The sequence below is a fragment of the Rousettus aegyptiacus genome, unplaced genomic scaffold (genome assembly GCF_014176215.1).
Source record: "Rousettus aegyptiacus isolate mRouAeg1 unplaced genomic scaffold, mRouAeg1.p scaffold_m13_p_8, whole genome shotgun sequence".
Taxonomy (NCBI): domain Eukaryota; kingdom Metazoa; phylum Chordata; class Mammalia; order Chiroptera; family Pteropodidae; genus Rousettus; species Rousettus aegyptiacus.
Window position 1 is genome coordinate 109,247,686 of NW_023416311.1, and position 27,084 is coordinate 109,274,769.

A 27,084-nucleotide genomic window follows, 5' to 3' on the forward strand; every position below is an offset into this window, starting at 1 on the left:
AATAGATTTCACAAAGTAGATTCATTACGACTAAGCGGATACTAGAAAATCAATTTATGAAAAAAAATCATTTGATTTAGAAAAAAAAACTTGAATTGCTGATATTTGAACTTTCCAGGCAAAAATGTCTTTGATGTATTATTACCTTGATGGATGCCAGAGGCGATAGGTTTATTTCATTTCGTTCTACAAAATGAAAATTTAAAAAAAGTTCCACAAAGGCAGCTTCTTGTTGCCAGGTTCAGCCCCGGGGTGGGCACATGTCAATCAAACCAGCGCATGGATCCCGGAGGGAGAATGTGGGATTAAGAACACTTACTTCCATGAAATTTATGAAGATGGAGCATCTCGGCGGGGCCGCTCCCATTACAAAGATCACAGAGCACAGGACGACTGCACGACTTTGTCCTCGCGCTTCGCCCGGAGAGGACAGTGAGCCCGTGGGAGAGCCTCCGAGCGGGCTCCTCCAGCCGGAGGTCAGGCGAGGGCGAGAAGAAGAGCGTATTCTCAAAAACTAAGGCAACTGGAAGCAGAAAGCAGGTCGGCGCCAGCTGCTACACCTGCTCAGTGCAAAACGCTGTGTGCCCGCCGTGGGCGGGGCGGCTTCAGATCTACCCGGTCGGGCGGGGAGGTGCCGGGTAGAGCAACGAGAAGGCAGGCTTGTTTTGGAGGCTTGTGAGAAATTCCTGGAGAGCCCCCCTTTTTATTAATGCTGCAGCATCAGGGGCACCTTGCAGGCCGGCTCTCCCCAGGCACACAGGAAAGACACAGATGCAAGAACGAGGCCGGGACCTGATCCAGTGAACCTTCCAGAGCCTCCGAGACTGAGTCGGGGCCTCCCCGCTCATGCCGCCCGGCCAGGTGCTCCATGCCGGCGGCATGGAAATCTCACTGCCGCGATTACCCGAGTATCTGTAGGGCTTCTCCTCTAGATTCCGGTTCGTCGAGTCCACAGAAGGGTTCCTAACCTGAGTCTCCCTTATCGAAGGGGCTTTTGATGAGAGAGTGAATGCAACAAGCAAGCCAAGGGCTCCAGGTGTGACACAGCCACCTCCCCCTCACCCCACCCCCTTGAGGCGACACCCCATCAGCGCCCGCAGCAGTGCTGGGTTTCAGCCACGGGGAGTGCACAGAGGTAGCACGTGCTGAGGGCAGAACCCAGGCCCACACGCCCGTGGAGTTCAAGGCCCGGGCGGTCACCAACGCTGAGCAAACAAAACGGGGAACGTGTACCTGAAGTTACGTAAGGTCCCTTACGGCCAGCACACCAAGGGGTTGAGAGCAGGAATAAAGGGGGCCTACTCGGGTCGTCGAAGAGTCGGGTTTCCCTAAGGAGGCGGCCGTTTGAGCTGGGACCCCAAGGACAAGCAGGCGCTGGGGCCACTCCAGAGTTTTAGAGACGCGGGGCGTCCGCATGCATTTTGGAACGACCCGGCTGTGGCTCCCGAGAGCCTGGCGATGAGAGGAAGGGGCCGCGGGGCCGGGAGCCCCGGCTCTGCCCCGCACCGGCCGCGCGGCCGAGGGCACGTCGCTTCCTCTCTCCAGGGCTCCGATCGCCACACCCGGAAACAGGAAGGAGGGACAGTGCCACCAGGATTAAGTAAAACGAAACGGGTTAAAGGCCCTGGACTGAACAGAGTGAACACGCCGAACACGGCGAACCCCAGCAAGCGCTGCCGGCGAGCGCGCTGTCGCTGCCGTGGTATTTGTTCGCGCGTTACCGCTCATCCGAGGCCAGCTGCGGGCGTGGCGCCATGAGCATCCAGCCCTGTGAACATACGGGATGGGCCGGATGTCTGTCCTGTCTGTGTAAGGACGGCCACGGGCCCGGTCAGGGAAACGTGAGCTTCCTCGCAGCGTGTGTGTGTGTGTGTGTAAGGTATTCATGCCTACTAAAGGGGGCCAGCGGGGTCGCTCTGTGGTGTCCCTGTTCTATAGACGAAGGGTAGCCGTGAGAGGACAGAAGAATCCCATCTTTAAGGGATGGCTCCCCGAGACAGAAAAAGCGACTTTCTCCCAGCGGTCTTGAGAACTGATCATCTGGAAGGAGACATGTCCTCAAGCTTTTTGCAACGGTCCCCTCTGAAAAGTCCCAGGGCACACATTACATCTGAGACGGCTATGGTGGCTCCGACAACACCCAGCCTCCAGGCCTCCGGCGACTGCGGCTGAATCTCGCGGAAGGCGGGTGACCGGGGAGATGCGACCGCAAAGGGGTGGGCCGGAAGGCCGCTGATGGGCTGGAGCAGAGCCCAGCGGCCGTGGGCTGCAGGACTGTCACGTCGCCATCGGTATGGCCTTCGGGAGAAGCAACGGCCCTTCTAAAGGACAAGCCGCGCTCTCCAGGCGCAGAATCGTGGGTGATTTAACACACGCACGGCAGAAAAACACCACTCTTCCAGGCTCCGAGCTCAGAGACTGCCGGGTCGGGGGGGACGGGCCCGGACATGCCCCCTGGAACTTCCGCGGGCTTCCAGAGCGGACCTGCCATTTATGCCTCCGCTTCACGGGCCAACGCAGCCTCCCGCGACCGGCCCCTTCATTAGCGGGCAGGTGGCGTTCGCCCTGACTTTGGAGCAGCCGGCGCGCCGATTCTCCAGGAGGGAGCAGGCTCCCCAACAAGCTGCCTTCCTTTCCCACGCGAGGACGAGACTGGCACAACGGAATCACGCTGGTGGCCCCTGAACTCGGCGGCTCCGGGTCAGAGAAAGGCTGTGCGGTAGGACTCGGGAGGGCACCCCGAAAGAGGCGTGCGTCTGGAGGAGCCAGCATCCTCGATGGCCCCAGCCTGCCTGCCTGCTGGTGTGCACACCTGCGCACTACCCTCCCCCATTGGGGGCGAGCCGGACGCAGTGACCTGCTTCGGTGACCAGAATGTGCCACAGTGATGGGACAGATGTCGCTTCCAAAGCACGGCTACCAAGATTGTGACTGTGTCCTGCTCAGAATTCCCCCTTTGCTGGTACTCCGGTGCCTGTCCCTTGCTTGCCCTGCGGAAGCGAGCGGTCATGTCATCAGCTGCCCCATGGAGGGAGCCAAGGAGAAAGGAACCGAGTGAGGCCACCAGCCAACAACGGCTCGTGGGAAACTGAGGCCATTAGACCAATAGCCCCTGAGGAACTGAATCCTGCCAAGAGCCACGTGGGTGAGCCGGGGTCCCACCCAGCACAGACTCGGGCTGTCTTCATCCCAGCCAACAGCTCAGCCCAGTCTTGAGAGAGACGCAGAGTCGGAGGGCCCAGCTGAGCCGTGCCGGAACCCCTGACCCGCAGACACTGTGGCGCACGCCAGCGGACACACGGGCTCCCTGGCGCTCCCCCGGGAGTGCGCCTCAGGCGGGGCCCCCAGGTGGACGCTGATGGCCATTCACTTTCCAGCTCTTCATGCTCCCCAGCCTCGAGTCGCCATGGGGAGGGACCGCCCTGTCTCTCGTCCCTTGCCTCGCTCACCCTTCCTTGCAGAGGAGTAATGTGACAGGCGAGCCCGCAGAAGGGGCTGGCCTGGGCGGCGGCTGGGCACTGCCACTCCCCGAGAGCCCCACGTCCTCGTCCCTGCGTGGCAGGCTCAGCCATGGCCCAGAGGCGTCCGCGTGCTCATCCCCAGAGCCCGTGACGATGACCTTACACGGCAGAAGAGCCTGAGAGGCGATCGGGTCGAGGATCCTGGACCGTGCGGTTGGGCCGACGACGGGGGGTTCGACAAGAGGGCGGCAGGGGGGTCACAGGCAGAACGCGAGCTGTGACGTGGGCGCGAGAGGCCGGGATGCGGCGGGACTGGGCGGCTTCTGGAAGCTGCAAGAGGCGGAGGAACAGACTCTTCTCTGGAGCCTTCGGAAGGACCCGCCCTGCCTACACCAGCACCTCGACTTGACCCAACGGAACTGGTTTCACACGTTTAGTCTCCAGCACTGTAGGAGAATAAAGTTGTGTTGCTGTTAAGCCCCCAAATCTGTGGTAACGTTTTACAGCAGCCGCAGGAAGACAATCCTGCCTGCTTACCTTGGCCGGTCCTTGCTGGCCCTGTGGGACCTGCCTGCCATGGAGAGCTGCCATTCGGGCAGGCGGGCTCCTTCTCACAGGGGAGGGAGCAAACACCAGCGGGGCATGTCACAGGGCGAGGCTAAGCGTCAGAAAGCTCACCTGCTCTCCGGGCTCACCTGCTCTCCGGGCTCGCCTGCTCTCAGGCCCAATGGAGGCATTTCGTTGCTGTCTCTCTGAGCCATGAGTACATCTCTCTGTTAGTTTTGAAAATAGGGAATGTAACATGGCATGTGCTCCTGAAACCTCAATTGATTTCATGTGTGTTGGTATAAGCTGTGTTGGTATAAGCTATCATCTATCTATCTACCCACCCCTCCACCTCCCTATCCATCTATCAATCATCTATCTACCTGTCTACAGAGATAGATATCTATTTTTTAGATACTATATATCTACAGATATCTCAAATATATATAAATATCAAATATACGTGTCCATAGATATAGGTACCTGCTCCTGGGTCTGTTTTTATAGAAAACACTGACTGGAACACCTACCTGCTAATGCCAATCCAAAGAGAGCTGTCATAGCCACATTAGCGTCGACAGAGCAGGCTTCAGAACAAGAAAGATTATCAAGAATAAAGAGTGACATCGCATAATTCTGCAAGAACACATAATAATCCTAAATGTGTACGCACCTAACAACCGTGAGTCAAAATACGTGAGGCAAAACTGACAGAGCAGACAACTCCATTATTACAGCCGGTGGCTTCACGCCCCCCTCTCAGTGACTGAGAGCGCAAGTAGGCAGGAACTCAGAACGGGAATAAAGGACCCGAACAGCAGGACCCGTCAGCTTGTCCTGGTTCACATTGATAGCGCACTCCACCTCGCAGCAGCGGAATACACATTCTTCTCAAAAACATGAGGACAATCCACCACAACTGATCATATCTGGGCCACAGAAACAACTTCAACAAATCTAAGGAAATAGAAATTATGCAAAGTATATTCTCAGACCGTAAAAGAATTAAACTAGAAATTAGTAGCAGGAAAGTAGCTGGAAGATCACCCAGATTTTGGAAATTGAGCAACATACTTCTAGACAATTCATTGGTTAAAGAAGTCTTAAGGGAAATTTTTAAAATATTTCGAACAAAACGAAAATAAAAATTTCACCAGTCGAGATCTGTGAGATGCAGCAAAAACAGTGCTTAGAAAGAAACTGATGACATTAATTTCACATGTTAGGAAAGAAAGATCTAATATCTACAGCATAAGATTTCATTTTGGAAAGTAGAGAAAGAAGAGTGAATTAAACATAAGGCAAGAGAAGGAAGGAAATGATAAAATTAGAGCAGGAATTCATGAAATTAAAATCAAGAGCATGACAGAGAAAATCAAGTAAATAAAATCTGGTTCCTTGAAAAGATCAATAACATTGATATACTTATCTCTGGGCTAAGCAAAAACCTTAGAATAATGAGGGGTTTATAATATATTTGTTTTAGATGGTGCTATGTCCTAGCATTAAAAAAATAAGTTATGCTACTTCTGCTTCCCAGTTTGATTACTGAATCATATAGGGTCTATAGCAGCGCGGTGATGACGAATGAATTGCCGAACGCCACGTGGTCACGATGCCTGCAGCATCGGCCACTGCCATTGGACGGGCAGCTCAGGACAGCTTCGTGGGGCATCGAGGAGGCAGCCCGCAGGGCCGGGGGACTATGTGGCGTCGGTTTGCTCCTTCTACACAATCCTTTGCTTCATCTAGTCACACTCATTTCACGTAAAGGTTTTCTAATTTTCCAAGGGTCGTTCAGGACGAACTGATCATAGTTCTTGAGGGTTGGTTGGTTGTTTGTTTTTGCTTATTTTTTCATTAAAAAAAAAAACAGAAATCAAGAAGAAAGAGAACTCCAGCGATTTTTGCCTGGGTCTGGGAAAAGAATGTGCGTTGACGTCTTTCCATTTGGGGCCCACGTCAGCACCTCTTTAACTGAGCTTTCTCATGATGGTCCTATGGCGAATGCCGCAGCCACATGGCCACCAGGAAGCGTCGCTACCTCTCAGTGAACCATGATCTTTTCTCTCTCATTATTTTCCAGAACTGTTCTCACACAGCCGCTCTGCACTCCGCTCACAGGCATGAATGGCCAGAGCTGGAAGAGACCCCAGAATCCTTTTCTCTAAACTCCTACTGCTACAGATTGGGGCATTTGCATGCAGCGGGCAGCAAAGGGCTAGAGCCACATGTCCACCCTCCGATTCCAGATTAGCGCTCTCTCCCTGTGTCTCTACGGGTGTCTTCTTGCTGTCCCCGCCGCGACAAGCGAATATGTAGACAGGTTCCTGCTTCACACACATAATCGATCACTCAAATGGAAACGGTTCCTCCTTAGGTCTTGAAAAGAGCCTTTCTCTCTGTAATACGTTTACTGTCTTCCCTTTATGTTATAATCCAGCATATTCCTTCTCAGTCTGCCATCAAGGTCCAGAAAATCATACAAGGTTCACCTTTCGTCATATGACTTCTGGGAGAGCGGACTCTTCTGTTTGATGTTTTACTACAGTGGCGGGGGAGGGTGCCCAAAGAATTCCACAGCAGTTAGGGGGTGTCTCTGCAGTCAGCCCACCGGGGGTGGACTCCTGCGCCTGCCCCTTGCAAGCTGGACAACTGGGGGCCACCAGCCGCCACTCTTCACCTCAGGTCCCTTCCTGCAGCAGGAAGAGCTGGGGGGTGTTAAGGTCTAAGATGCCCGAAAAGCAGATGCTAATGAACTCAATGCCAGTCGACTAGTTAATGTTCATCCACTAGTTATTATCAGCCCATTTTCTGGAAATGCGCTTCTCAATAAAAGACATGATGATAGAGGTGTTTCTGCTGACGGCATCATTTTGTTTTCTTTCATGTGGACCGGACACACAGAGCATGGTCTTGCTGGGCAGAACCGATCACTCTGTTTCAGTCTAAATGGATCACATGCAAATCGCAGCCAGCTAAAATCCTGAACATTCTGCCCCACGAGCAAGTCTGCTGCCCACGCTTCTCCCTTCTCGTGGCACGGGGCCCCCCTTGGACTTCCGGCCATTCAGACTACATCTAATCTGAAGTGCTTTGCCACGTGTTCTAATTGGACGAAATTGCTTCTGGGTCTTCATTCTATTTCCCTCGGATTGAGCATCTCCTCAGGCTCACGTCCTCAATGTCGCTGTAGGGCTGCTCTCAGCAACACTTGTCACCGAGCAAGCCTCTGATTTGAAACGGAGGACGGGCAGAGGCAGGGATGACTCTGCAAGGGGCCTCCGAAGACTGGTTTCACCTTGATGTGTGAGCCACGGGGCACGCCGGAGCCGCCCGCTCAGCCGTGACGGGCCCGCCAGGTGGCACTGCTCTCCCGCCCGCATTGCTCTGCCTCGTCCTCGAGACCTCGCGTGGGATGTCGTCACATGCTTCCTCAAATACAGACAGCCTCTGCCCGCACTGCCCCCCAACCAGAGGGCCCCCCGCGGCCATCGAGCTCACGTGTTCCCGTCAGACCCTTCATAAACGGGGAAGGGTTTCGTATTTTGCCGAATACGTTGTCATTTTACAAGTCTTGCATTTCGCACCATCTGCTAATCTGGGTACTTCTCACGCTGCCAGTCAGCTTGCGTTTTATTTTTAGACGCCAGCTTTGGGCAGACCGTGAAAACTCTGCAGGCTCAATTTACAGACATTCTGAGCAAAATATCTCAACGGCCTTTTCAGACCCTACGGGAGCGGATTGTGCCAGAAGCTGAAAGTGCTGAGAGTCGCTAGGTGGTTATTGCACAAAAAAGGAACTAACAGCTACAAATGGAAAAGGATCAAACGACTATGTTCACGTAACGGTGCCACGCCTGCCGGTCAGGACAGGTGACCGTAAGCAGGCGGTCATGCGTGAGACAACGCCGGGGGGCCAGTCTCGGCAAAGACGCAGAGCCCGGCCGCCGAAGAGCGGGGTGCCGAGAGACCCCGAAGGACGGGACGAACACCCTCAAGCGCCTTTTCTCCTAAGAAGGTTCTAATCTTCCTTTGATCCCGCCCTCGGTTTGGACTTAATGGAAGAGAGGGAGGAGAGGCAGGGGCACAGCGGGAGCCTTGTGCGTAAACGATGCTCGAGTGAAGTCTGCAGCCTCATTTCGGGACCAGCCGTCTGTCTTTTTAAAGCAGACTCAGCAGGATGCGCATCTCGAGATGTGCCGGCCAGCGGAGCCCTTTGGAGGCTCTTGGGGGAAGGCTCGGCAGCCCCCTTCCAGCTGGGACGGGAATGGCGCGTGTGCCTGAATGTCACAGCTGGCTTCCCAGCGTCCGAAAGCGTTGCCTGAACTCTGGAGCATCTGCTTAAAACCCGGGGGAGGATGCTCGGGCGCACTCAGGGCACAGCGGATGGAAATCAGCGATGGAGCAGGATAAATGATACTGAGTCTCACAGCCCGGGGGAAGGCGCTGTGACCAATTAAAATTAACTTCGCGTTCGCTGGGGACGCGGCACCTTGTGAGGCTCACGCGACAACGGGATGCACGTGCGTTTTGATGGGAAACGGCTGCTTCGGAAGATGCGAATGACACATCTCCGAAAAATAACAAACTGTGTTTAGCAAATGGAGTTTTAATAAGAGATATTTCAGGATTTTGTGGGGTGATACATTATTACGGTTCAGGGGAAAATAAGAATTCTAATTCTAGTTATTATTCTAGAACAGGCCCATGGGCCAAGTCTGGCCACTGCCTGGTTTTGTAAGTGAAGTTTTATTAGGACATAGTCCCATTGCTTGTGTGTGTAGGTCCTGGAGGTTCGAGCACTTAAAGCAGACAGAGTTGAGTAGTTGCCATGGAGACCAGATAGTCCCCAAATCCGAAAATATTTACTCTGTAGTCCTTCCCCTCAAAAGACTGTGAATCCCTGTTCTAGATCATGCACAAGTCTTTCTTTGGGCTCACAGTCTTACTCGTAAGCCCTGTTGACAATCTCACGGTGACTGAGGAGACGTGGTGTGGCTTTAATGTAGCCTCTGTGTTCTAAGCACAGCATCTGGCCCTACAGATGACCTGGCTATGGCGAATGACTTAGTGAAGAGTTCTGTTATACAGGAAACAATCACCGTCTTTTCTAAATTGTTAGGAATCCACATTTCCCGACCTTGGTGTCACTTAGAGGTCTCCTCGTAGACGCTAAGGTGTTTCAGGGTTTTTTTGTTGTTGTCATTGTTTTAAATCATAGCCATTCTGGTAACCCTTAGAAAAGTACTGGAATGTAGCAGTTGCTCAAAATATGTCTTCTGCATAGATTAATGAACTTGGAATTGACATTCATAACTTATCTAAATTTACAAAACACATGTATTAAAATTGTAGGCTGCTTTGTAAAAATAATGCATTTTAGAGTTATTAATATTAAATCAATTAGTTTTCAAAACTATTTTTTATACTCACCTCCCATACTACATAATGGTTTCTACAGTTTGGGATATTTAGCTGTTGATCTAATTGATACACTGGTTCCCTTACAGTTTCTGTTATAAAAAGTCATCATGGGCATTTCGCTGGATGTTGAATGTCTGAACCCATTTAAAAGCCTCAGGAAAATGTTCTCTCCTAACTTTAAAAGTTGACTATGTATAATACTGAAAAACAACAAAAAATAATCTAGAGAGAAAAAAAAATCCAGAAAATCATAAGCTAATGAATGGCTGCCATTTATGGGACACTTCGCGTGGGCAAACACTCAGCTGGGCATTTTACACACCAACCCTTCCCAAACCCGATTCCGTCACTGGCCTTCTCTGACGGATGAGTAAGCAGATTCAGGACAGAGAACCTATGCTGCTTGCTAAACTTCTTACAACCAATTCCCGCACGACTGGGAATGGAGCTCGCGTCTTTCCGGCTCCGAAATTAAAGCTCTTTTCATTATGTATGATGACATCTTTGAAAAGGGGAAAATATGCCTTTCAGTTCTGGGGGCTCCAGCAAACCACGTTTTACAAAAGAATTTAACTTCTCTATTTGCTCGTGCATCACACAAACGGGCTTTCCTAGCTCTGCAGGCTGAGGTTCATGAGATGGGACGTGGCACACGGAGCCATTCCACGTGACCAGGGAGCGCCCGCTGGCCCGCCCGGGGCCAGGAACGGAGAGCAGCCTGACGCCTCTGCGGCCGGGGCCCACGCGCGGCTCCTAGAAGCACAGCCGGCTCCGTTTCCCTCATTTCTCCGCCCATGACGAGCAACCCAGATTCTTGAATTTCTCTTCCTGCATCCTGTTTCCGGGTTTGTCAATCATCTTTGTGTCTGTCCAACGATTCCTCAATAAGACTCTCCATGTGAAAAGCTCAGAAAAGGAGGCGAAATTCCTGTGAATAACAGAGAGGCTCGAGGTTGCTGGGACAGTCGTCACTCTTCCCGATTCCCTCTAAAGGACAGCGCTGCCTCGCGGACGTTACAGGCGGCTGTCACACGCAGAGACGGTGCAGTAAGAAGGGACCGTCTGCTATTACCGTGGTGAGATCCAAAGCACCTGGATGCCTCAGATGCCCCTGCCTCGGACCGTGCATTAGCGTGCCCGTCCGCTCGGGCCCTCGTGGGTTTATTCGCACGCGCACCCATTCAGCGCCTTGTACCCTCAGTGCTGGGGACAAATTAAGATATCGGAAACTCTGTTCCTGCTGCAGATCGCGGAAGCCGGCCCCGAGGGCAGAGCCCGTGCGTCAGGAGGACCTGCCGACGAGCACACGCGCTGGAGCGGGAAGCGACGACTCCGCAGCGCGGAACGACAGTGACCGAGGGCAGGTGCCGTGGGGGGGCGGGGGGCCGGGCGCCCGCCACCGCGACCCTCGCCCACGGCTCAGCCATCCCCACTGGTCACCGAGGGCCGGGGACGCCGACCCCTTCACGGCCTGGGCTCCGCTTCTGACCTGCGCAGGTCTGTCTCCTGGCAGAAGGAATCGAAAGGAGAAAGGAGAGCGGGAACGCGCGAGGTCCGAACGCGAGACTCGGCAGCACGAGCCCCTCGCACGGCGCTGAGACTCGGAACTGCCGGACCGCGGGGGAGCCCGACGGGCCGGCTGCTGCGGACCGAACTGTGGGAGCCCTGACCCCCGACTTGACTACGTGACTGTATTTGGAGTAGGAGAGTAATTGGGGTCGAATGAGTCGTACGGGCGGAGCCCTGATCCCATAGGATCACCGTCCTTATAAGAAGAAACAGCATGGCGCACAGGGGTGTTCTCTCCTTCATTCCTTCTCTCTGTCTCTATGTCTCTGTCTCTCTCTCTCTCTTTCTCTATCTCTCTTCCTCTGTTCCTCTCTCCCCCTTCGCCCCGCAACCACGTGAGTAGACAATGAGCAGACAGCCCTCTGCAATCCAGCAAGAGAGCCCTCACCCGCACCTGGCTGCCTGGCCCCCTGATCTCACTCTTCCGGAACTGTGAGAAAGCCAATGCCTGCTGAACGAGCCACTCTGCCTACGGAACGTGAGCCTGAGCTCCTAGCACGCCGACCCATGTCATAAACCTTTATTCAGTCTTTACCTGTTCCTTCCCTCTTCCCTTCCTGCTCAATATCTTGACCTAGAAGTCAAAGATCAGACGTGGTATAGAAGGTGAAATTTTAAGAAACCAAAATAAAGGTTAAAGAATGCATCTTCTCAGTTTGACATACAAAAGTAACACTTTTTTTTTTTTTACCTAGAAATTATCCAGAACACCAAACAGCATGAGAGCTGCACATGTAATTTATATTTTCAACAGAATAGAAGATCACTAGAACCTACACGCTCCGAAGTGGATGCGAGGCCCGCCCAACACGAGCAGAGCCCAGAGGCAGCAAGCCGAGAACGGGCCCTGCACGGGTCCCTCTCAGAGGCGGCCACAGACGTCAGGAAGGAAGCGGAGAGGCACCCCTCCAAGGCGAGGGGCCCACCCAGACCTACGAACAGCAAGTCCCTGCTCTGCAACCGAGGGAATGTTGGTGGAAGCCCTCCTGGGCTCAGGATGTCAGGGGGCTGGGCTCCAGAGGGAAGAACTTCGCCGGGTGTGTTGCAGGAAGCAGTCACACTTGGTGGCATCAGGTCCTCTCAACATCTGCACTGGCTCTGCAGAAATATCGCTTCCTGACTGTCATTTAGTAGAGAGATTCACCACCCCACCCCACGAGAGCTCGGTGAGTCCTAAGGCTAATGATGTGATAATTGACTACTACTAGTCGTAGCATATAGTTCACATTAAAAGGGCATTCTGGAAAATTTTTTAAAAAATACTAAGCCCAAAGTATTAATAGAAGAGCAAATCTTTTAGTAAAATCCTGGACTTCAGAAGTAAAGGAGTCTATTGGGCACCTAGGCAAAACGCTTAATTCTGCCGTAAGGAAGACCAAAAATCAGGGCTGGCCTTTGATTGCCAAACAATGACCTTGATGAGTTACAAAAAGCAGAAAGAATATAGACAATTCTCTAATCTCTAAAAAACACTAATAACAGAAAAAATTTAAAATCACCTAAAAATAAAACAATGACAAAAAAATCTATCTTGTGTCAAAAAGAGAAATTCAAACCAAATCAGAAAATTATCTAAAAGGTAATGATGATGAACACATATAATGCATAGAGCTAAAGCAGTTTTCAGAGGAAAACGTACAGCCTTTGGTACTTATATAAAGAAACAAGAAAAAAGAATAAGTGGATTGAGTATCTGACTCTAGAAGTTAGAAATAAAAAAGAATAACAAACAAACAAACACAGGAAACAATGTAAGAAAATTAATTTAAAAACTGAAATAATAAAACAAAATCAATAAGAAATAAATATATCCAACAGTCCTTCTGTGGAGAAAAAAAGGAAAATAAAGAAAAGATTAGCTAGTTGAATCAGGAATTGATAGAGAAAGGACAAATTTCAAGAATAAGAAAGCACCCGGGGAGAAGTAAACCGAAAGTTCAGGGTAATTAGAACCACGAAAAGAAATTACTCAATGCCAGGGAACACACTTGACACCATGAGAAAATCTCCGAGAAAAACAAACTTCAGAAGAGGAAGTAAATTACAAAAGGAATGATTTTCACGGGACAAACAAGGAACGGCATCGAATCGAACCCAGCCTGCGCGGACATTCGGGGTGACAGGCGCGCACACCCGAGGGGACTCTCAGACGACCTGCGGCCCTCGGCCGGCTCTGCCCGTCTGCTCTCGCCACCATCGGAACAGAGGCAAAACCCCGCATGAGTTATTGGCGAGAGGATCTCGAGTTTCTTGTGCTGAGCCAAATCAATGAGTCGGACAGAGAAAGCTGAGAACCATACAATTCCACGTGCATGCGGCATATAAAAACTGAGAGCAACCAGTGAACAGGACAAACAAACAAACAAAAACTCGTAGACACAGACAGCAGTGCAGCGGTTACCGGGAGGACGGGGAGAGGGGGCGGCAGATGCGGGTGAAGGGGTCAAACGCCCGGTGACGGAAGGCGGTGTGACTTTGGGTGGTGAACACCCTATTCAGTATACATATGACGTGTGATTCAATCGTATGCTTGAAACCCATGTCGTTTTATGAACCGACGTCACCCCGATCAATTTAATTTTAAAAAATGAAAGAAAAAAATATCGAGGCTGCAAATTAGAGACAAATATAACACGGCCTCCTGAATTAATTCCAGAGATTCAAGAACCATTCGGTACTACAAAAGGGGAGAAACCATGCCGTCTTGCCCATGGATGATAGAAATGAGGTCTTTTGATGGAGTTCAAGATCCATTCTTTAAAGAAAGAAAGAAGACATTAAAGCAGGAACAGACGGCTACTTCCCTACGGGATGTGTTTTGTTTAACAAGGATGGGATTCCCATGTTTCCGCAGTCGAAGTTCTTGTCTTGCTTTATTTTCCTATATTTGTATTTCCATAAATATCTTCCAAGGAGGTGTCTTCCTGTGTGTGTGCCATGGAGGAGGGGAGCCCCCAGACTCTGGCCATGAGAATTCGTGGACGGACCGCAGTGACCCACAGAGGCAGGGGGTGCCGCTGCAGTCAGCTGTGGGCGTTTGTACCCGCGGTGCGTCGAACAGAAGCCCCTGAAGGTTATGTCCACAGGGAGCCTGAGAAGGTGACCTTTATGGGGATAAGGCTCTCTGCACCTTCTCCCCTCCATCTCTTACAAGGACACCGGCCATTGTTTTCAGGGCCACGCTGAATCCAGGAGGATCTCATAGCGACATCCTTGACTACATCCAGAGACACAAAAAACAGAAGGCCACACAGAGACGGTGGCTGACGCTGGAGTCCCGAAGCCCCAAGCCAGGGGAGGCCAAGGAGCGCTGGCAAAACCGGACGCCCGGAGAGAGGCACGAACGCACTCTCCCCCAGAGCCCCAGGGGACCCAGCTCCGCCAGCGCCTTGGCCTTGATCTCCACGGGCTAGGAGCTGCTGCCGTTTTAAGCGTCCACGTCCGTGGCACTTTGTTACGTCGGCCCCGGGAGACCAGCACGGCATCTCGGCCGGGTACCAGCGGCGCGGAGTGACGAAGCCGTGCAGGTGCAGGTCTCGAAGACCACGAAACCGGGACACGGGGCGGTCGGAGTCACCCCGCCGAGCGGCCGGTTCAAGCGCGGGGAAATACGCAGCCGCAGCGGGACGCGGAACGGCAGCAGGCTTCTCCAGGGACACGCCTCTCCACACAGACGGCGGCACAGAAGCCCAAGGCACCCTGCTGTCGGGCGGCCCCAGAAATGTCTCCTTTTTCGTTTCTCCTCATTACGCGAGGGATAGGTTGTTCTCAAGGGTTTCCATTAACCACAGGAGCTCGGATCCTCAGGGATTAGCAAAACCTCCAAACCCTACTCATTCGTTCGTGGAGGGGGCGCTTCTAGCCCCTCACGAGGATGAAGCTCACTGCCTTCGGTCTGGGTAGGACACGCGGCAAGACGGCCGACACGCCGGCCCTGGGCCCTGAGGGTCTCACACTTCCTGCGCTGGCCCTAGTCCACTCCTGGGGCCACGCAGACTTCCGTCAGCAACCTAGACCCCAAAGTATCTCCATGGCCCACTTCTCTCAGCTCCTTTGCATCCGGTAAACACGTGACTGCTGCTGCCTGCTGTTTGTCGAGGGCTGGGGCTCGGCCCCGGGCGGAGAACAGGTGCCCCTGCGGGAGAGTTCGCTGAGTCAGCACCGAGGCCAGCATCTACCGAGGGTGCCGGTGTGGCCCTTCACAGAGGAGGAACCCGACTAAGCCCGAGAAGTCGTCCGTGGCCACGCGACGTGGCAGTCGGGCTCTCCAGGAAGCGTATTCCGAAACACAGCTCATCGTTGATTCTGCCACGCTCTTCGGCTCGACGCCCGTGGGGAGGGGAGGAAGCCGGGCCGGGCAGAGTGGAGGCTGAGCTGCGACGCGGACCTGACGGCGTCGGACCAAACCGCGGAAGCTCCGGAGCTGAAACGGCCCATCAGAGCTGTTCCCCACTGGGCCCAAACGAACGGCACATTTAGTCGGTCTGCACTAACACACTGGGGCAGGCACGAATCCATCGCTTTGAACAGACAGGGGGCGCAGCGTTCGGATGACGGATTCGGGCATGGGACCGAGGCGGCCAGTAGGTGATGGGCTGCCGCTTCTCATTTTTCAAGAAATCCTTTTTCACGCTCCTTTGATTGAATTTCCAGTCCAAAACTCGTGATCCGATCGAGCTTCTCCTGACCTCTGATCCTTCTATCCTCTCCCCAAAACAGCCTCACGCATGTTGGAAAATAAACCTAAGTCCCGTTCCAGCCTTAAGGTAAATCGTGAGTTACCGACACGGAAGTCCTCTGCCTCGAACATTCTCGTATTTCATTCCAGAAGCCGCCAGATCATGTTTAAGGTGATCTGACGCCCTGCGAGAAAGTTTCAATGTTTTTCGTTCTTCTCTTGCCTGACCGAACGCTCTCTGGTGGGACGATGGTACAAACTCCTGCCATGTAGAGGAGGAAGGGGTTTCTGTCGGGTCGGGCAAGGATAAGGAAGGAGAGAGGCGAGCAGGACTGCGGGGTGCATTCGGATTTGCTTTGGGACGCGGCCGCGTGAGGCCTGTTCCTCTGTTTACCTCTTCTCCGTGCTTCTTCCTACTCCTTCCGAATCGCGGCGTCCGCAGAGCAGATCGACGAGTTTGCTAAAATAGGACATGGGTCGTAACCGATAGCCGGCTGCCGCCCGAAGCGAACAGAGGTCCAGTCTCCTTTTTCTCCGCCTTGTGGAACATATCGATATCCTGTGCTTTTCTAAAGACAAAGCGGCAGGCGGAGCGGTCCGGATTCCTGGCCATTAGTATCTCCCGCGGCCAGAAAGCGGGCGGCCGGCGGCCTGCTGTGTTTCCCTTGAGCTTCTCAGATTAGATCCTAAATGCAATTTAACTCCAGACTCCGATGGACAGTTCCTGAATTATACCGAAAAAGAACGAGTTATGTAACGAGCCGGCATTACTACCGATGATACGCCTGCCATGGACGGCGGGCCATATTTTCTACTTTCGGTCCAACCTAAAAATGTTCAAATTACATCACAACTGAAAGATATGAAAAGCATCTGCTGTGGAAAGGAGCCCTATAAAATATCTGTAAAATATGAGTAATCCTGCTAGAAAATCAATAAGCGCCCTGTAGCTCATCTTCTTTAATAAATACGGATTCTCCTATAACTTGCTTACTTCAGTAAATCTATAGTCCAATTCCTCCCTCTCTCGTGGGAAAATAAAAGATATCCGAAATGAAAATTCGGAACGTGCTGTAAATGCCAAGAAAGTGAAAAAGGAAGACGGGAACGTCTATTTCAAAAAAAAAACAAAACGCGACTGTGACGTACGAACAGGCACGTGGGGGAGTTCCTTGGGGACGCCCCCGCACCCCGCTGACGGCCGCGCTCACCGACGGCAGTCACGCACGCGGAGGACGGACCAGCCGGACCCGTGAGGACGCACACGCCGCAGTCGGGACCGAGACGCTGACCGCGGGCCGCTGCCTCTGGCCGGGAGGCCAGACCCCGGCCCGGTTCCCAGTCTTTCCTGCGGGCCGCATAACCGCCGCCCCCAAGGACACACACGGGCGTGGGGGCAGCCGCCAGGGCGGAGGGGCGAGGCTTCGTCGTGCTCCCCTGGACCCGGTTTCCCTTCGCTTTGATACCTTCGCGAGCAGCAGAGACTCCTTGTCCCTCTCGGTCCAGTGCATGTCATGCTACTAACGCGAGTAAATGCATTTCCTAGTTAATCGTGGACTACTGAGGGGTATGCGCGCCTCTGCTAAAATTATGATAAATAAAGTATTTGAATCCAGACAATACAAAACTGCCTTCCTTTACGTTTCCTGATACTTCAATCTCTCTTCCCCTGTGCTGCTAAAAGATTCCAGATCCCCTCAATAGTCTGAGACTCCAGGGCGTCTTTTCTTTGGAATCCGGTTAGGAAAACAAAGACAGAGAAGGAGAAGAAGGGAGCCCATCACAGAGCGGAGCTGGAAAGAACCCCTCTCTCCTCCGCAAGGCACTCTGCTCCCAGTGTGCTCCTCCTCCTCCTCCTCCTCCTCCTCCTCCTCGCCCATCCTCCCCCCCCCCCCCCCCCCCCCCCGCCTCGGCCCCTGCCCCTCCCTCCCGAAGAACTCAGCGCCCGGCCCTCGGCACGGCAAGGAAGCATCCGCACCCACAAATTCAGGGGAAGCCGAACTCTCCCAAAGCGACAAAGCCGGGCTGGGTGGCAGGAGCGTCTACAGAGGAGAAAGTCAAGCTCAGGGGAGAGAAGCCCCCCGTGCTGGGGGAGGGGCACGCTCACTCGGAGGAGGCGGCACAGCCTGAGGAGGAAGGGGGTGCGGCTGGGGGGAGGGGAAGGCGCCGCGCAAACGGAGCGGATGGCAAATGGGATCGGAGACGGGTTCCGAACAGGGATTCATCAAATAAGCCAACACGCTAAGGGTCGAGGGGCTAATTATTTTTTCTAATATTGGTCAAGGGAGCCATAACACAAAGGGAGAAAACTGGCAAGAAATCTACGGTGAGCTGGGAATGAAAATATTAGCGTGAAGTCTTGAGTTTAAAAATAAGTGTGTGTACACGGACACACACACATGCACACACGCCGGTGTGTGTGCATGCGTGGGCCTTGCTTTGGGGGTTCTGACGCCCCAATGGCAACACACAAAGCCCAGATCTTGCTTCTAGATGCCAATCTTCAGGAAAGGAACCACGGAGGGTTTGGAGAGGGTTTGGCGCTTGGAGAGGGTTTGACTTTCGGGTTGAGGCGAGGCAGGTGCAGGACGAACCTGCACCGTCTTGTGGTGCCACCAAGTGAGAACGGGCCGTATCGAAAGGATCCTGAAGCCAGCTCAAAGGGTGCCCACTGGACGGATCCGAGGCCATATGGGCAGCAAAGTAAACAGTGAGCAATGGTTTATACTCTACAGAATAGAATAGAAAACACAAGACTGTGTGGCTATAAATAAAGGAATGAAACAGCGTGTTTGCTTAGTCTCCAAGTAGCTCCGCACAAACATGCACTAATTAGAAAGAGGGAAAGAGTGATTGCGAAGTGGAAATGCCCAGCGGCCAGCACCTCCTGCCGACGACCGCGGGGTGGCGAGGCGCAGCGGGGTCACGACCCGCCCTCTGGGCGGCGGCTCCCGCGGGGCGGGCGGAACCTCAGCTGCTTCAGGGGCGAGCGTCAAACGCCCGGACTGAAGGACGTGCGCCAAGCAGCTGGCCCGCAACCTTCGAAAGTGCTATGGTCACAGAAGCCGAAGGAAGACTAAGGAACCTGTCCCGACCGCAAGAGATCCAGGACGCCCACGCTGCGGCGCGAGCAGGGCTCTGGCTCCGGTCCGCGCCCTCCTGCCGGGAAGGACGTTGGCGCACGGCCGGAGGAGCTCGCGGGGTGGGGGGGGCCGCAGCTCGCGGGGCGGGGTGGCCGCAGGTCGTGGGGCAGGGAGGCCGCGGCTCGCGGGGTGGGGAGGCCGCAGGTCGCGGGGCAGGTGGGCCATGGCTCGTGGGGCGGGGAGGCCGCAGGTCACGGGGCAGGGAGGCCAGAGGTCACGGGGCGGGAGGGTCGCAGCTCCCGGAGCAGCAGGCCGCAGCGCGAGCGTCCCGGGCTCCGCAGTTTCCTTACGGCCGTGCAGGAGAACCGGACTGAAGGCAACGCACTCACGCATCCGGCCGATGGCGCATCGGATGGGCAGCTGGCCTTGAAGCGGCTTAGACGCAAAAAAGTCTCTGCACCTGAATCTGCGACTCATTGGCAGGTCTGTGATCATTTCGCAATGAAAGCAAAAACGTATTAAGGAGTATGCTTTTGTTTAAACGTGCTAGGAAGGGGCATCCGTAACTGTGAACCACGAGCTCGATTTCCTCGACTAGGCGGCAGAACTCACTGAGAACGCAGGTCAAACACATTCCCGAGAACGGTGAACTCTGGCACTCGACACGCACCGACCCTGGGGTTTCTTGCCAAGCCAGTTATTTGGTTAACAGACAAGTACCACGTGCTGTTGATGGATCGCCAACATTCAATATAAAATGAAACAAAAAAATTCTTAATATGGATCCACGCTAAACAAAATGCACTCTTTCTTGGATGGCTGAGAAGACAGGGTGATAGCAACCATCGCGGATGGACGAGTGACAGCTTTCTACCAGCCGAGACCCCTCACTTTAAATAGTGTTGCTTTAAACAGTTACACCGTGACAATGTTACCATGTAGTCTGTCGCATCCTGACTTATACCCGCTTTATATCGAAAGAAATCCACCGAGCATTTTTCTCGCATCAGAAATCGGTGTTATTTTTAGGTTATGGCTCCAGCTCCTTTCTTCATTATTTTGATGTTTACCTAGGAACCTTCCGTTTTAAATCCGCTGGCTTACTGCGCCTGTCCTACTGTTGCAATCCCTTGTAAAATTATTTCTGAAGGGATGGAAAACCCAACCTTATGTCTTCCTGGTCCTTTCAATGCTGTTCTTATATAAAACACTACGAAATGAAGAATTTTGTTCTTCTTGCTATTCCGGGATTATCCTCTCTCTGGCCATCCTCCGATAAGTCTTTTTCTTTGTTGGTTTTGAAAATTGAGTAAATAAAAATTTAAGATTACATTCTTTCCCCCAATTCTTTTTACCCATGAAAGAAAATAAAAGCGCTTAAATAAAAACTCAATACAGTACTTGATGACCAAGAATATGCCACATTCTTTGCAAAGCTCTTAATTTTTTTTTTTTTAAATCCCATTTGATCCTTACAGGCAGGTCTTATAATCCTCACCTCCCAGATATTTTTCTATTACAGCTGACCCAGCAGACACTTTATTGATTCATGAGGGGGCAGAAGGGATGGTACGGAATGTTCAAGAAATGTATTCGAGGGGGATCCAAACTAAGAAGGCACGGGCCGCCGGCGGACACGTTGCCGTGTGAGGACTTTCCTGCAGTGACTATCACAGTGCCCAGCGGCAGGAACACAGCCACCCCCCGGCCCTGCATGAGGTCACCTCAGGCTGAACTTCATGGCCCCAATAAGGGCCGTGGAAAGAGAAATGCCCCATATGCATCCTGAAGGTGGGCAAAGGAGGCAAACGCTGGGCCGGAGCCCATGTGGAAGCTGACGTCCCTCCCGCCTCTTCCCGGGCCTCCCTCGACGGTTTCTCCCTTTAATAAAACACGCGCCTTCATTCTCTCTTTTGATCAGCTACCAGCCCCCATCTGTATCTGGGTGCGCAGGTCGCCAGTGTGTGTCTCAGGGGACGCATGGACTTAAAAACGCGGCTTTCCCCTGCTTCCTGGGAGTGGACGCTCCTTAGCAACACCCAAACCAGTCGAAGCAAAACTGGAGCCCGGTGGGCAAATCAGGGCCGCGGGCTCCGCAGGTGCGCGGAGCCCAGGAAGACGGCTCGCAAACGCAGGCCGCGCGGCTGCTCTCGGAGGATGCTGCGCTCTCAGGGCGGGGAGAGGGATGCTGAGCAAAGCGGCCCCTGGACGGCTTCCCAACCGAGAGACATCGCTACAGACCCACGGGTCGGCCTGCTGGTCCACCTCACGTTTCCGGCTACAGCGCCCCCCTGAGCACACGACAAAGCCCTCGGGCCCCGCCGGGCTCGGGCGACCCCCGTGCGAATTCCCCTATTTGGGGGCCATGCGGCTTGTCGCTGTTTCTCTTGGCCCCGCTGTAGTTTACAGCATGGCCACGCTGCTTACATTTGATTTCGACAGAGCGAAATAAAACACGTTTTCTACAAGTCACAAAGGAGCTGTTAGGAATAACTCCAAACCCCTGACCTTCATGTTTACAGATGCACGTAACAGGAAATCAAACCGTGTTTCAAATGCTTTTAACTAATTAAATGGGATGGCTTCCTTGAAATGCCATTTATTAGAAAAGCCAAATTTGCTGTCAGAGCATTTTAAATAATTTTTTAAAAAATATCCGTGGACCTGCCAGAAGATTAAAAATGGAGAAATCTTTTGTCCTCTGTCAAGAGGGGGGTTCGGATATCGAAGTAAAGAGAGGTGGGGAAGAATTATGAATTTAATTGTATAACTTATTCGCTCTAAAAATAAGAGCGCTAAATTATAATGTATAATGAGAACAAGCTTTCAGCCATCGAAATCACACCGCCACTCAGCAATCAGCAAAATGCAACTGCAATTTCCAGCCTTCACGCTGCTAAGGGACCGTCGACCCCGCCGACGGGGGTGGGGGCGGCCGTGTGGCTGGCGACCCGTTCGCAACGCTCGGCCTCAAGGTCCGAGGGCAGAACTCGCAGTCACACCCCGAGGCACCCGCAGTCGCACCCCGAGCAGGCGCGTGGCACCTCGCACACCCCAGAGGGACGTGGAGTCACCCACCTGCCAGACCAGGTGCTCCTTGGCCCCGGGCGTTGCAGACAGGCAGACGCTCAGCACGATGGTGTGGGAGGATGAGGTGAGCGTGCTGGCGATGACGGCGTCCCGCATGCTGAAGGGCAGCATGGTGTACACCACGAAGACGACGAAGAGGAAGAAGGACACCTGCAGGCAGACGAGAAGAGCAGCGGGGTCACCGATGTGCCCGGCCCCAGTGCCCCGCCCCCGCCCCCGCTCCTTCCCGCTGAACGTCGTGCGAGCCGCGCCCGGCCACGAAATAACACCGCGACGGAACGAGGCAGCGCGTGCCGAGGCGTCCACGAGGCTACGATAAAGACCCGGCTATTGCGATGGAGAAAAAATATATTCTTGTTCAAAATATGGGGATTTCCGGCGGTGGCATCCAAGTCACCGCGGACGTTAGGTTAATCTGAGCGCTTCCCGTGTGCGGACGCAGAGCTGGCCCTCAGCTCTCGGGGTTTGGCATCTGAGCTTTAGGGCGCACGTCTGCATCCTTTATCTGTGGACAGGTTTTGGAGGCCCGGAAAGGGCGGACAGGCACCACTTGGAGGAGTTAGTGAAAGTAGATAGATCCAGAGGGCGAGGACGTGTAATAAACAACATAAAACAGCTTAGTGATGGTTTAGCCGTTGTGAATACAGTTTGGCAGTTTCTTAAAAAATTAAACATAGAACTACCACATGACCCAGCCGTTCCATTCCTAAGCGTATATCCTAATGAACTAAAAACGGTACTCAAATACATGCACGCACATGCCCAAAATGGCACCATTCACAACAGCAAAAGGGGCAAACAACGCAAATATCCAACAAAAGACGGAGTAAACGGCACTCAGTATGTCCACACAACGGAATACTATTCAGCCATGAAAAGGAATGACATCCCGATATCCATTGTGGTGTGAATGAGCCTCGAAACATTATGTTGTGCTATCAAAGCTGGGACAGGATTCTGTTTGTATGAAATATCCAGAATGAGCACATTTATAAAGACCGGGGGTTCCCAGGAGCCAAACAAGGGAGACATGGGAAGTAACTGCCGAATGGGCACAGGGCTTCCTTTCGGGGCGATGACAGGCATTTTGGAAGCAGACAGAGGCGGTGGAGGCACAGTATTGTAAAGCCACTAAATTCTTCCCTTTAAAATGGTTAATTTGTCTTATGTGAGAGTCACCTCAGGGGAAAAAAAAATATGAAACAGCGAAGAGAAAAGTTTGGAATGGAAAAGAAAATGGTTTGATAGGCACCAAAACAGGCCATTTTCATTTCAAAAGGAGCAAAGACAGACGAACATCCAAATGGATCAAAAGAGGATAAGCCAAGGGGCAAGCGGGGGACGCGGCGTCTGTGGAGCTTCGCCACTCGGCTCTTCACGCAGGAGCAAAAGCGAAGCTCCGGGAAGCGCCGACGCCCCCTCCCAGCATGCTCCCTGTCGCTTCCCCGAATCCCGAATCCCGGGTGCGGCCCCAGCAGGAGGGGCGCGGAGGCCCCTGCTGTCCCCTCTGCGGGGAGCCAGGGTCTGTGCCCGCCAGAAGGGTCTGGCCAGAGGCTGCACGCCCCGTGGACGCGGAGAGAGGGGCTCTGGGCGGACGCCGGGCTCGTCGCCCGTCTGCGGTCCCTGGCAGCCGCGCCACGTGCCACAAGTGAAAAGGAAATGCAGATTCTGCGGAGCATCTCGGCCTCGGCTCTGCTGCCGTGTGGGGCCGGTTAGTTCTTGGCGGAAAGAGCTTCCCGCGCTGCAGGACGCGCAGAGGCGTCCCTGGCGTCTAAGCCCTGGATTTCTGCAGAACGGCCCCCCTCGAGGTGTGACAGCTGGCCGTGCCTCCAGCACTGCCGAATGTCCTCCAGAGGCCAGGTCGCCTCTGGCTGAGAACCACCGAGCTACAGAAAAAGTTTCTTCAAGAATGAGCAGAACCACTGTTGTGTAGTCATGGCTTCCTAGGAAACTCGATTTTCTTTGGAATCTCTCATACCCAGAAAATATTTCATAGAAAATATTTCCAATTAAGATCTTATTTCTATACATAGCATTTATGCAAAACCTTATATCCCACAAGAGGCAGTAAATAAATATTTTCAGATATCAGGATTCACAATCAGTTACGAAGGAAAACCTCTCGTTGATGAGTACATATTTTTCTTCTACTATAAAAAAAACTTTAATACTTCTTTGAAATGATCATAACTTTCACACGGCTACACTTTGAACAGCTCCGACTTTCTTTCGATTAGGAGACACTTCTGCAACCACTCTGAACTTTGAAACGGAAGCCTGTGGAAGTCTCATTTACAGAGCCAAATGGAGAGCAGAGGTTCGCTGCTCCACCACGGCTCCCGATAACCCTTCCTCTGCAGATGACAGCAGGAATTTCTAAAGGTCGAGCAAGCAAGTCGCATTCATCTGAGTTTGGGATTTGATTGGCAGCACATCTGGACCTCAGCTACTGGTGGCCGGGCTGCATTCCACGGGCCGGACAGGGCGGAAGAGAGTCAAGGGCGGTTTCAAGTCCCACAGGAGAATGCTCCTCATTTATTAATAAATAATCCCAGGGGGGCTCATTTTTTTAAAGCTTTTTTTTTCCCCCAAAGCAACTTCCAAGAGAGCCATGTGTAAAAGCAAAATGGATTTGGCATATCTAAACAGTGTGTGGGTATCGAGCTCCGAAAAGTCTCATGCCGTCCCCACGTTACCATGGGGACGCTTCAGTGACAGAAATTCCCACGGATGAGCCTCTGCCCAGAGGCTGAAGAGAAGGGAGCCCTTGGTCTGATCACTGAGGCCGTGCACAGAAACCCGATCGGCACAGTGACCGACGAGGCGGCTCTCGGCCCAGTAAGACGGCGTCCGGTTCTCTTCACTCTGGCCCAGCACTGGCTTCCGCAAGATGCGTCTACTTCAAGCTCCACGAGTTTCAAACCGACGAAGAGCTTCTCCTACATGCTCTTAAGTCTCCTCGTCTTGCAGACTGATTCAGTTCTGCCCATGAGGTCTCTGCCCCCGAACGGCCCAGGTGCACACCTTTGAGAAGCACCTGTGGCAATTCTCTCATGTCCACTCTCTAAAACACCTTCTGACTTGGGGACTTCAGCGGGCCGCCTCTGTTCGTCTCTGCCTCTCCGCCCTTCCCTGCATGGCTCGGTGCCTTTCCCCGTGTTAAGGACGAGGCTTCCACGCCTTCGTCCCCCAACCATGACGCCAAAGCCCGTCCCTCCTCGTTTTTGCCCACCCCGCTTCTTTCTCCCTGCTGCTGGTAACCCCTGGGACTCTTTCCCTAATATTTCTACCTTTCCTCCTCTGAGCACATGGTACAACTGCAGTCTGGCATTCATTTGTTTGTTTGTTTGTTTGTTTTTTAGGTAAGTCAGGCCGTGCGACTCGCTCAGACGAATGATGCATGAGCAGAAGTAGCATGTGTCCTTCCCAGGTGGAACTTTCACCCAGCCAAGTCCCCTTCCCTCTGGCAGTCAGGGAAACGTGACCTTGGAGCTGCTCGGAGCCTCGGTCTCAAGTGAGGAGCAGAGTCCTCAGGGTGCCCGCGTGGACCTATGGGCACGTGAGCAATTTCCGGTGGTGAGCCCCTGGGTCCCGAAGCCCTGCATGATCCCGACGGACACCAAGCCCATGCACGTGCACACACACACATGCACGCACGCCCACGTGCACACACACGTGCACACACATACACGCACACACGCACACACCCACCCACGTGCACACACACGCGTGCGTGCACACGGGGGTTGTACTGATAGGGTCGAGAGGATGCTTCTGTGTGCATTACTCTACGATTTGCTTTCATCGCTGGACTACACATCGTGGGCATCTTTCCAGGTCTACAGACATGATTATACTGTTGACTTTTTACCACTTGCAACACGGTCCATCGGGACGGATGAGCCACCTGACTGCAGCCTCTCTTTCCCGATGGCCGTTCGCGGCACGGCAGGACCCCACTGTCCGCTCTCGCTACCCTCCCGTCTCCACCGCCCCCTCCCTCGGCCCAGCCCACGGCCACCGCCCGCGTCGTGACTCCGCACGGGCCGGTCTGATGAGCTGCTCCCTTGGGAAAGCACGTCCTGGGGCCCCCCCTGCGCTCCGAACGCTTCCGCCGGAGGTTCTGGTGATCACGGAGGAAAGCGGAAGGCCACCGCTCACCCCGAAGTGACCTCTCCGCCCTCCCCGCTGCCAGGCTCCGGAAGCGTCCTCTGCTCCGGCCAACCCAGTCCGTTCCCCGGGCTGGGGCAGGCGGTGCTCGCCTGTGGGTCTGGAACGCTCCAGTCTCGGAGGACGTCCTCTCCCCCGTCCCGGGGCGCTGCGCCTGCGTTACTTATTCATGGCAGTCACGGTTCTGGATTTATTTGTTAATTGTCCTCCCCCACGGAGAAGCTCGATGACCTTCCGAGGGCAGAGGCCTCGTTTGGTCACAGCCCAGACTCCAGCGCCCAGGCCAGTACCTGGCACATGGCGGGTGCTTCGTACACATTTGCTCTCCACGTGGAAAACTCTATCACACGCCGCAATGTGACCCGTCACATCTGCCCATCGGCATCTCCTCATCGAGTGCATCTCTGAAAATATTCCGCCTTCCTCCTCGGTCCCATGAGCCTCACCATTAAGCTCAGTCACGCTGAGGTTTCAGCAATCATTCATCTACTTAGTAGACTGATTACATTTAAAAACTCAAACGAACAGACATTTGTCAGACGCCTATGGCGGGCAACAGCAGATACTGAATCGAGTAGGAAACAGCCCCTGTCGTCAGGGGGCCCCCAAGGTTGCCTGACTCTGGGAGTGAGTGCCTGGGCCCTGGGACCGAAGGCGTTAAGCCAGCGTTAATCTACAGCAAGTAAGAGTGACCCAGGCTTAGGGTGTTTATCCAGCAGCCGAGACCCCGGGCTGCCCCTCTGCCGTCGGCGTCGTAGACTCAGCTCAGGGGACCTGGCCCCTTTCCCACCCTGCGGTCCTCTCGCTCAGCACGTCAGCTGGCAGGAAGCACGCTCCCTCTGCAAAGCACGAGCCCTTCCCAAGGAGCTCGCGTTTGAGAGGTGGACACAGTGACACTCACTAGGCCGGAGGAAGAAGGGATCTTGTCACTGCGTTCGCACCCGGGAAACTCTTTGGCGGAGAAAAGCGCATCTTCTTCCCGGAACGTGGTCGCTGTTCCTTTGGGTAGCCGAGAGCAAGGCCGCTTCCCCGGGGTGAAGAGTCACATCGTGGAGACGAG

The 27,084-nt window shown here is 53.5% G+C and overlaps 1 protein-coding gene across 1 annotated transcript in view; it reads right to left on the minus strand.

The window, feature by feature from the left end:
* The window catches only part of ADCY2 (adenylate cyclase 2), a 304,109-nt gene that overhangs the window by 195,126 nt on the left and 81,899 nt on the right, over positions 1–27,084 (minus strand). The window contains exon 3 of the mRNA XM_016130145.2: positions 21,843–22,004. Coding sequence (XP_015985631.2) covers positions 21,843–22,004 — 162 coding nt within the window. The remainder of the gene's footprint in view (positions 1–21,842; positions 22,005–27,084) is intronic.